The sequence below is a fragment of the Cylas formicarius genome, unplaced genomic scaffold (genome assembly GCF_029955315.1).
Source record: "Cylas formicarius isolate icCylForm1 unplaced genomic scaffold, icCylForm1.1 PGA_scaffold_10__41_contigs__length_53128322, whole genome shotgun sequence".
In the NCBI taxonomy this organism is placed as follows: Eukaryota; Metazoa; Arthropoda; class Insecta; order Coleoptera; family Brentidae; genus Cylas; species Cylas formicarius.
Window position 1 is genome coordinate 8,609,448 of NW_026844214.1, and position 10,466 is coordinate 8,619,913.

General features: G+C 32.6%; 3 protein-coding genes across 4 annotated transcripts; 1 reads left to right on the top strand and 2 right to left on the bottom strand.

Moving 5' to 3' along the window:
• Positions 1-182: 182 nt before the first annotated feature.
• On the bottom strand, positions 183-981 carry LOC132708095 (iron-sulfur cluster assembly 2 homolog, mitochondrial). The gene is made up of 3 exons (XM_060680211.1): positions 605-981; positions 328-546; positions 183-274 (listed from the first exon to the last, which is right to left on the bottom strand). Exons 1-2 carry the CDS (start codon positions 859-861, stop codon positions 369-371), a joined length of 435 nt encoding a protein of 144 aa, XP_060536194.1. The 5' UTR covers positions 862-981; the 3' UTR covers positions 183-274; positions 328-368.
• Positions 982-1,218: 237 nt separating this feature from the next.
• On the top strand, positions 1,219-2,691 carry LOC132708096 (protein FAM136A-like). Its single transcript, XM_060680213.1, has 3 exons — positions 1,219-1,417; positions 1,467-1,685; positions 2,267-2,691. The coding sequence occupies exons 1-3, from the start codon at positions 1,331-1,333 to the stop codon at positions 2,390-2,392; spliced, it is 432 nt and encodes a 143-aa protein (XP_060536196.1). The 5' UTR covers positions 1,219-1,330; the 3' UTR covers positions 2,393-2,691.
• A 25-nt stretch (positions 2,692-2,716) lies between these two features.
• LOC132708094 (26S proteasome non-ATPase regulatory subunit 9) lies at positions 2,717-3,686 on the bottom strand. Of its 2 annotated transcripts, none has more exons than XM_060680209.1 (4): positions 3,464-3,686; positions 3,306-3,405; positions 3,061-3,251; positions 2,717-3,004 (listed from the first exon to the last, which is right to left on the bottom strand). In XM_060680209.1, the coding sequence occupies exons 1-4, from the start codon at positions 3,563-3,565 to the stop codon at positions 2,792-2,794; spliced, it is 606 nt and encodes a 201-aa protein (XP_060536192.1). In that variant the 5' UTR covers positions 3,566-3,686; the 3' UTR covers positions 2,717-2,791. The 2 variants fall into 2 exon arrangements, with proteins under 2 accessions (XP_060536192.1, XP_060536193.1); XM_060680210.1 differs by having other exon boundaries at positions 3,460-3,680.
• Positions 3,687-10,466: the final 6,780 nt, after the last annotated feature.

Genomic DNA, 10,466 nt, shown 5'->3' on the forward strand with positions numbered 1-10,466 from the left:
CATAAATATTCTCAACTTATAAATTTTGAGTTTTGGAAAAAAAATGTAACAATAAATTAACTCAAACTGGACTTAATTCGTTTTTTAATTAAAACATTTTTTTAAATGCCAATTTTAGTTGAAACTGAGATTACATTTATTACAAAAAACTGTTATTCACTCAATTAGCTCATAGACGTCATTTTCAAGGTACTTGGCATATGATAGTCCAAAAATCCAGAATAAAACTATTAAAAATTATCTTTGTAACCAGTTGCCAGAATTCCAATATTAACTGCAAGAAAGATGTAAGAAATATGCTGTTACAAATAATGTATTTATATATACATATATACAGATTTCAATTATTAAATCATTTATTAATTATTCTAATCCAGTCGAATTGCAAATGATGCACCACATGAGCATCCTTGTTCAGCTAGTGGATTATTAACAACTTTAAAAGAGGAACGTATAAGTTCTTCTTGATAGTCAATGGTTGAACCTTTAACATATTCAAGAGACGTTTCATCTATTATTACCCGGACACCATTTCTTTCAAAAATTCTACAAAAATTAAGATGCCTGTCAACAAAATGTTGCAATTTTTATGTTTGATGCATACTTATCATCCGCGTTAATTTTGGTGTCCAAATCAAAGTTGTATTGAAACCCAGAACAACCACCACCATCCACAGAAAGTCTTAAAAAACCTGTTGGCATATCCTTGATTATTTCTTTTAACCTATCAGTGCATTTTCTAGTTAATATCAGTTCTGGTTTTATACCTTCAAGCGGTTTCACGTTTGTGTTTTGTATTTGTTTACTTAGTTGTCGACTGATTACATTTTTTAATACTTTAGATGGTACAAACTTAAACATTTTTGAACCTAATTTTACCACTTGAATTTGACAATGTTAGGTTACATACATTTCTTCTTCTTTATTTATAGCTCAGCATTTCATTCGATTTTTTTTCCAATACTGCAGCCAATCACATGATCCGGCGAATTTCACAATAAAAAAATTGTCATTATTTTGTGTTTTCACTATTAATGATCCTGCAACATTGACAATGGCAGCTTCATGGTGAGTTGGGACTATCTTATTGGGCCGCAAAAAGGATACCCCGTGAGGAGTATCTGAGACATCCCATCACCCTCGCGGATTTCATGGTTATTTACACTCATTTAAATTCTTCAAAAGAAGAATCAAATACACTTTGGCGCCTTGAGAGCCAATCCTGAGAGAAAAGAAGAGGAAAACCTCTAACGTTTATAATCCAACCACATTTTTAACGTTACTATATTTTCAATTATTTTCTGTTTTTAACCAAAATAACTTTAGAAAAATGGTTGAACAACAACGACAACGTATCGAACAAGAAATGACCAAAATGATAAACGAACTGGATTTGCAATATCTACGAAAAATGCAGGTAAATAGTTGACATAGTTATACTTTATGTAACTTTAAATAAGGCTTAGGCAGATATGCACCGATGTGCAGCAAAATGTTGTGAAGATAACCAGGCTTCTTTGGAAAGAGTGCAGAAATGTGTAGAGAAATGTTCTGTGTCATTAAATTGGGCACAGTCTTATGTACAAAAAGAGTTGGAGGGCCTTCAAAATAAATTACAAAGGTGTGTTATGGATTGCAATGATGATGTTAGAGTGAAAATGGGAGTAAATCCCACAGACTCCGAGGTAATGTCTATTTTAAGATGTTGGTCATTTTGGATTTCTTGTTTCTGTGGTATAAAACTAGTATTGCTCGAGTTGAATCTGAAGAAATATACTTTATCTTTGACCTTCATTATTATGTGATAAAGAATTTTATTCAGAATACATGGATGTTATTGTGGTGTAGCAAAGTATAAATTTTCAAAGTAAAAGAATACCTGTGAAAAAACTCAATCATAGAAAGCTAAATTTAGGTTCACAATTATAAGGTAAAATTGTTGTTTATTGTTAGCACAGCAGCTTTCAGTGGTATTGTTGTTACATTAAAGGAAAAACTTTGTTTTGTTCATTTTATTTTTTTTTTAATTAATTTAAATTATTAAATTTGAAGCCCATACTGATACCAAATTAATTAATACTGGTGAAAAATGAGCACTTTTTCTTAAATATTTCATGTTGGATAATCAAGTTGCAAAATATATTTCATGTAGTGACGCTTATGACTTTTGTGAAAAACCCAAAACACCAACATCTTTCAAGTTACAATGACAGTGAAAGCATAACAAAATATCTTATTTTAATTATATTTAATATAACATTTTTAGGTTGAAAAATTCACCAAGATATTTGAAGACTGCGCTACAAAGTGTGTCGATAAACAAATAGATTTCATGCCATCATTATTAAAAAGGATGAAGACTGACCTTTCTAGGGGACAAAATGGTAGTTAGCTAAACATTTGTAAAATTAAATTAGATGTATCAGGAGTGATATGGGTCATCAACCATTTTAGGAACTGAGTCAAATTTTAGTACTTACCTCTAATACTATAAAGCAAATCAGGATGCCCCAACTGGGTCTTTGAAAGAAATTGTAATTATACTTCTGTGAATATATTTAGGTCCTGCCTAGTCTTAGTATTTGCTGCTAAAATGGTAAAAACTTAAACTTAATCACGAAAAGGCCTAAGTGAAAATGCTATGAATATTCTGAATAAATTAAGTGGATATGTGAGAAGCAATTTTGTTTGTTCTTGGAAATGAAATGGAAACAAATAAAAAAAATACATATATTTAAACAAGTCAAAGGGGTAAAATAATGATTAAATAATAATAACCAAATAGAAACATTTACAAGGCAACAATGTTACAGCCCAAAAGTCCTTTTCCAGACCACTTCTTAGGTACCAGTACAACTGTACGAAAATGGTCACCTCTTTTCAATTTTACTGATATTTGATTTCCTTCTGAATGTTGTACTACCAAAGCAATATCAGTAATGTCTTTGAAATTTGTGGAATTGACTGACCCAAACTCTACAATTTCATCATTTGCTTGTATGCCCTAAAATAAAAATTTAATAGCATGTTTTTTATTAATTCAGATATAGAGATACATACTGCATCCTTTGAAGGTGATTCTTCACTTACTAAGGTAACTCGTGCAAATGGAACCACATGAATTACATCTGTGTGGCAGCTGCTTGTATTCATTGGTGATTCGTGGACATCATTATCGGAAAAAATTGAGTAGTAATCATGTAAACCATTTTCTATTTGTGCCATGATATTTTTATGATCGTTCTGCAGACCTATAATTAAATAATAGTTATGCACTTTTAACCAGAGTTCTTGTTTGGGCGTACATATTATCCTGTGTCTCGCATGTCTTACTTGATATATGTCAATCGAATTTACTGGAAAGCCCTCCTCATCTACAAGTGGATCATTCATGCCAACACCATTCTAAAAAAGTATCTGTAAAAAAAGGTATCTTTGTTTCTATATGATAAATCTTACATACTTTAGATAAAAGAGAACTAAGTTCCCGGATTTCATTTTCTATATTTTCCTTCTGCTTCATCAGTTTGAGAACATGTTCCCGAATATTGTCATGGTCATTCATAATTTTAGGTTTCAAAAATGAGACCAATTAACATTAATACAAAAGCTTATTAATATAAGTTGTATTATAGCGAATGACTTTTACAATAATACAAGCAAGTCACAGTATGCATAGAATAATTTTATTTGTATAGAATCACACATGTTATATTTTCACTTCTTTACAAGGGTTAATCAATCATTAATTAACATTTCTTCGCTATACTGTGGTAATGACTAACATAGTGTCTAAATAAAAGCACATTGCAATAAAAATGATTAAGATTCATGCAAGTTTAGAAATTTATATTGCCCATATTCTGTGCAGCCAAAGAACAGTTGGCAATGCGATGCTAGTAAATGTGAAGTCAGGTTACTAAAGTAATTCGGCCATTGCCAAATTCCATCGAAGATTAATGTTTGTTGGTTACTACATAGCTGTTAGCTACTACACTAAAAATTGAAGTGCCGCAGGCAGCATTGATATTTTCGTATCATACTTTTATATTTCACCCACTAACCTGCACATTGCGCCATTATCTTTCTGCACATACTGGATTCCTTTTTCCCAGAAGATTTAACGAGATCTATTCATATTTTAAAAAAATATTGCCGTAAAAATGTTGTATCCAAACTTATGCACAATCTGTCAGCGGCCATAAGGCCATTGATGAAAAACAAGATTTGTTGAATGGACCTTCTCAAAATTTTTTTCATAGTTGCTCCACAAGTTCCCCACCTCGTCTTGTATTATCGGTATAAGCAAGGCCTCTAGATCTCTAATAGATAGTCGTTGGTTACTTATCAACTGCATCTACATTTCATGCCAAAAACTTGACCTTAATCTCAACCAAAAAAGGATCATTGATGCAAAGTCAAAATAAAATCTCATTAGTAAACATCTAGTTCATCAGCTAAAGATTAACTAAGCACAGGGTGGCCCGTTTAAGAGGGGCGTATTCCTTATCTCGGGACCTAAGGGGGTTACAAGGGGTTAAAATGACCTCATTTTTTTTTTCTTAATCGTCACTATTTTATATACAGGGTGTTAAAACAAAATTACATTTTTAAAAAATAGAATACCCTACATTTTATTGCATTTTGGATAGTCCTTGCAAAGACAAATTTTGGTTCCGTTTCGAACTTATTAGCGATCATCTTCAGAATTCGGGTTATGTTTAAACAATCATTGTTGGGTTGCTTATTAGCTTTTTAAACTTTTTTCCATCTATTATTTTTACGAAAATAATGCTTTTCTTTAGGCAATGATAACATTTTAAATATAATAAAAATACGCGGTGTTGCCACGTTTCACAAAATGACACTTTTCTCAATTTTCTTAAATGAGACACCATGTGTATTATTGGATTTTCGAATAGCTACTTTAATAGCAATTTCAAATTTATAACATAGTACGTCTCTGACTTACCGTTTTATCTTAATTGGCAATTATTTTCCAATAATACATAAATTCTTTTAGCTTCATAATTTAAGAACCTTGTAAACAAGGCCTTAAATGGAAAAAACTTTTAAAAAATATTCATATTCTTAATAATATGGACCACGTCTTTCAGAAATATAGAGAAACCTGCCTGTTAAAAGACACAAACACAAAATTGACCTTTTGACCTTTTTGACATAATCATCGCTTTGAAAACAATAGTAGTTTTCTGTTGTGTTAATATTACTGATTTTTTGACAGGTATCAGTGTATTATAATATTTTAAGTGTATTTTTTCGGACTTCCACTATTCCCTATTTATTTTATTAAGTTGCATTTTTGTATTATGTGTACGAAGGAGGAAAAAGTTGACCTATTAGCCTATCGCCAATAACAAAAGTCCAGCTCTTGCTCTCAGACAATATAGGGCCAAATTTCCCCATAAGCGATTGCCAGGAAAAGTAAAATTGGCAAAATATACCAGCAGTTTCGAACGAGCGTTTTAGTGAAAAAAAGTAGGAACCGAACGGTTTTGGATGAAAATATGCAGCTAGATATTCTTCTGCATTTCCAAAATACTCCAGCGACCTCCACCCGCCTTGCCGCTTTAGATGTGGACGTAAGACAAACCACACTTCAAACAAAATTAACAGTTGCATTTACACCAGTACAAAGAAGCAGATTTTAACTTAAGACTCGAATTTTGCAATATAATGATTATTATTGGAGTTCAGAAAATAAAAATGTGTTTTTGAAGTAAACAAGCAGGGGCGAAGATCCGTGGAAGTATGATGCGCAATCTGGAGATCTCGAATTTTAGGACCCATATTTTACCAACAAAATTTAACATCCGTAGGATATTTAAACTTATTAAGGAACGAAATTCGGCTACTTACATATAATAATATTTTCCAAAGATACCATCCGAATTTAATTTGGCAGCAAGATGGCACACTTTACCATCAAAGTGCTGCACTCATTCGTTTTTTAAACGAAAATTTCAGAGTGGATTGGTAAAACGAAACCATCTCCTGGCCAGCGAGAAGTCCAGATTTGACCACGATGGACTTTTTTTTGTGGGGCACATTGAAAGATATGGTTTACAAAGATAAACCGTTAACAGTTTTGGAAGTGCAGTGACTTCGTTGCGCGGCAATACACTATGTGAATGAAACGAATTACGTCTCAAACACCATATACCATTTAGAAATAGTATATACTACTTGTATTCTTCAAAACGGCGGATATATTGAAAAACTAATTCAATTAATTTTACCTGCAAGTAATATGCATTAGTAGTTAGTATTAATTTTTAATTTCCCGTAGACATGTAAACTTGGAAATATGTAATTTGCGAAATTTGGCAACATTGTGCAAAGACAGTACTCTAAAACGGTTGCGAACAAGTTAATAAGGAGCTAATTCCGAGTTTCATATCTTAATAATTTAAATCTTATACCTAGCTAATTAAGCCAAAATGGTAAGTCAGAGATCCGTACTATGTTATTGGAGTTGCTATTAAAGTGGCTATTCGAAAATCCAATAATATATAGGGTGTCTAATTTAAGAAAATGGAGAAAGTATCATTTTGCGAAACGTGGCAACACTGCTTATTTTAAGAAAACATTTTAGATTTGACCATTGACTAAATGACATCATTATTTTCGTAAAAATAAGAGATGGAATAAAGTTTAAGAAATTAATAAGCAACCCAACAGTGATGGTTTAAACATAACCCGAATTTTGAAGATGATCGCTAATAAGTTCGAAACGGTACATCACAAACCGATGCTCATATATATCGTTGAATTTGCATTTAAAAAGACTGTCCATAAATGCAATAAAATATAAGGTGTTCCATTTAAAAAAATTTAACTTTGTTTTAGCACCCTGTATATAAAAGGGTGACGATTAGGAAAATAAAAAAAGAAGGTCATTTTAATAGAAACAACTTTTGTATTTATTTTTTTTTGTAACCCCCGCAGGTTTTGAGATAAGGTATAGGCCCCTCTTAAACAGGCCACCCTGTATATAATTGTAATGAAGCTCAAATAAAAGAAATTGTTTCTGGTAGAATGTCCAAATTACGTCATTAAAATTTAATTTCATACATTGGTAGCATAGACGAAATATGTAAATTGGTGGATGCTGTTGCAAAGAATTGTAAACTTCCTTTGAAAAAGACATTTATTTTCGGAAAATGGGGTTTCATACATAACACAACTATTGATTAATCAGCTTGGACACTTTGCCAAGAGCTTGCAGGTCAATCCCAGCTGCGAATATTACTCGTGAAGGATAACTGAAACTTAAAAAGATATTTAGTTAGTTCAAATATTTAGTTCAAATGTTTAGTTCACTTTGATGCAATGCACCTAGTTATCACCAAGTAAGTTATTACAATATGCACTGTTTGCAATTACACTGTTTTATATAAACATTAACAATATAATGAAGTTTTAAAAATAATTATTCATAATTGTGCAGCAACGCGGTTTCTAATATTCGCTGGATGTATGTCAGCACAAAGACATCTAAATTAGATAACCAGTTTCCAAAATTATGAACACAATTTCATTGGCATGAAGATCCAATTTGTTGCCTTATGCGTTGTTGGGGTTCCGATATTCCCACAGATAATCCTTTTTACACTTATGCTCGATAACACTAATAGGATTAAATGTCGGAAAATTAGAATTCTATAGTAAGACGTTGTTTGCTGTTCGGATGTGTCACCAACTGCCGGAGTCCCACGCCATGCATTATGCATGGGATCCGTATCTGTAGACCGATGTTCTTTTTGTGGTTTTTACGGGGGAATTTCGAAAGTTTATGATAGGTGAAGTTTTTATATAAAATCGCAGTGTTGAACAAATACGTGGGCGTTTTTGGGTACATATGTAAATGGATTGTTTCTTTCATATGTCTATATATATATATATATATAATATATATTTTTTAAATAATACTCACTGTTATTTCAAATTTTTTTTACGGCAGTATTTTTTTAAAATATGCGCAGGTTGGTATGTTTATACAGTTATTAAAATGCGTGAAATAACGGATGTTTATAAGGATTTCAAAAAGAAACTATGCTTTTATAACAGTTTTGTTAACAGGTGGTGTTAGTTGTTTTGTAGGTCGAATAAATACCAAAACTCTTTAAGTTTTATAAATTAGCATCCAAGAAGTTTGCGTCATTTTATCTATAAAACCTTTGGGGTTAGGTTTTTTAAAACTTTATTATAAAAACTTTGATAGTTTTGTAACTCACTCGTCTCTACGGACTCCCAAAGATTTACAAACCAGGATTACCCCTGTGACCTATTGTCAGCACCATTGATTCTCCAACATATTCTCTAGCAAAATATCTAGCTTCCTTGCAGTGAAAGCTGACAGTTTCGTACTTAATTCCTTTCACTTCATGGAACAATTAAAAAGAATTACATTAGATACTCAAGATATTCTAGTTAGTTTCGCCGTAGAATCCCTTTTTACCAAAGTTCCTATTCCTGAAACTCTCGACACTAGAAACTAATAATAAGCTTCCATTCTTAGATATTCTTATCAATAGAAAATCAGACCTAACATTAGGTTATTGTGTTTACAGAAAACCTACGCATACAGACCGATACCTTAATGCATGGTCACATCACCATCCGGTCCAAAAATCATCGGTTATCAACTCTCTTGTTTACAGAGTCGTAAAACTATCTCAACCAGAGTCACTGAAAACAGAATTAAAACACCTTACCTCTGCTCTTCTCTCTAATAATTTTAACATTAAAGATATTAAGCGTTACATCAAAAAATACACTTCACCACAACCTTCCAATACCAATGAGGCCGAAAGCAATCTTACACTTGCCACTGTGGTCCTTCCTTACATTCAAAACATCACTGACCACATATCAAAAGTTCTAAAGAAGTATAACGTCAAAACCAAATTTTCCACTTCTCCAAAAATCTCTCAACATCATCGGTCCGTCAAAGACAAAATTCAATTTGAGATGCCAGGAGTTTACAGCATTCCATGCATACGCGGCAAAGAATACATTGGAGAGACCAGACGAAAAATATCAACTAGGCTCAAAGAACACGAAAGCTGTTGCCGAACACACTCATGAAACCGGCCATAAAATTTAATTCGATAAAACTAAAATACTTGCATGTAATCAGTTCTTATACCAACGAAAAATCCGAGAGTCTATATCTATAAACAACCTAACAATCTTAACCGCGACTCAGGTCTCTACCTGTCACCAATTTGGGAATCAGTCATCCGAGACGGTGTTTGTGCTCCTCATCTAGCTCCGCCCCCCTCAAACAATATATAAGCAGGTGCAGAGTAAAATACGAGCCAGTTTCAGTCAAGCTCTGAAGAAGCCAACAGGGTGATTGGTGAAGCGTCAGCAATTTCGACTCATCAAAAACCGACGCAGGAGCAATCCAGAAGTTTTGTAAAAAGTATTACAGTAGCCTGTGGGAGTTTATTTGGAAAATTAAAAGTACTAATAGTATATTATGCAACAAGAACATTTGAGTCCTAAAGAAGACACCTACCGTTGGACTTTTGGTTCAACACTCATCACGTAATTTGTAAACTTTTCTTGCATTGACTTCATTTTTTTTTAAATACGGTTTCTATTTTTAGTTTTTCTTTGTCTTCTCGATTTATAATATTGACTTTAGACTCACTTGGGTCGGGTTACTGCGGGTCCTATGCTTAAGTCGCTTTTTTTAATTTAAAATATTTTTCTTTTTAAGCTGAACTGAATTTCACGTTAGTTCTGTACGAATTTTTTTTCTTTGTGATGATAACAAAGTTTTGCATAATGTGTTTATATTGTAATTTGTTAGTTTATTCATAAGAGTATACTATTTTACACTTATTCTGTTTGTAATCCTGGTAGAGAACACCATGGCACTGATGTATAACACTTGCATTTTTTTGGGTGTCACCAGGCGATTTATTTTTTATTAGCTTCATATATTAAAAACTTATTATAGATAATATTACAAATAAATAACAGTGTGAATTATTTATTTACGTATATTGCGTCTCCAACACAAGAGAACAAGTAAAAGCGATGTTAAAAGTGAAAATGAAAATTGCCAATTTCACGTACAGTTTTCCTAAACTTCTTGCAACTTTCTGTCACGATAGGGGAAACTTATATAGACTGAGTATATTAAATTCGCTTGAATAAAATTGCGGTCTCTACGGACCGCATGGTTGCATAATGAGGTGTTATACATACTCCATTGTTGTTGAAAATAGGGTGTAGGGTGTCACCACTGTAACGCAGCAAATAACAGGCTTTGTTAAGGGAGACCTGAATGTGAAAGAGCGCGTAAAAGACTCAGCCTACGCAGTTATCAATTAAAAATAATATGCTTTTGTTAAAGCTTGGTGCCCTAATTTTGTCTGCGAATGGACCGCTTTCTTATGGCAAACTGAATATTATAACGGAGAACCGAT

Coding starts and splice junctions, on each gene's coding strand:
- LOC132708095 (XM_060680211.1), bottom strand. CDS start 861: ATGTTTAAGTTTGTACCATCTAAAGTATTAAAAAATGTAATCAGTCGA. Junction 547..604: donor AAAATTAACGCGGATGATAA/GTATGCATCAAA, acceptor TAATTTTTGTAG/AATTTTTGAAAGAAATGGTG.
- LOC132708096 (XM_060680213.1), top strand. CDS start 1,331: ATGGTTGAACAACAACGACAACGTATCGAACAAGAAATGACCAAAATG. Junction 1,418..1,466: donor AATATCTACGAAAAATGCAG/GTAAATAGTTGA, acceptor AATAAGGCTTAG/GCAGATATGCACCGATGTGC. Junction 1,686..2,266: donor TAAATCCCACAGACTCCGAG/GTAATGTCTATT, acceptor TAACATTTTTAG/GTTGAAAAATTCACCAAGAT.
- LOC132708094 (XM_060680209.1), bottom strand. CDS start 3,565: ATGAATGACCATGACAATATTCGGGAACATGTTCTCAAACTGATGAAG. Junction 3,406..3,463: donor TTAGTTCTCTTTTATCTAAA/GTATGTAAGATT, acceptor ATACTTTTTTAG/AATGGTGTTGGCATGAATGA. Junction 3,005..3,060: donor AATCACCTTCAAAGGATGCA/GTATGTATCTCT, acceptor TTTTTATTTTAG/GGCATACAAGCAAATGATGA.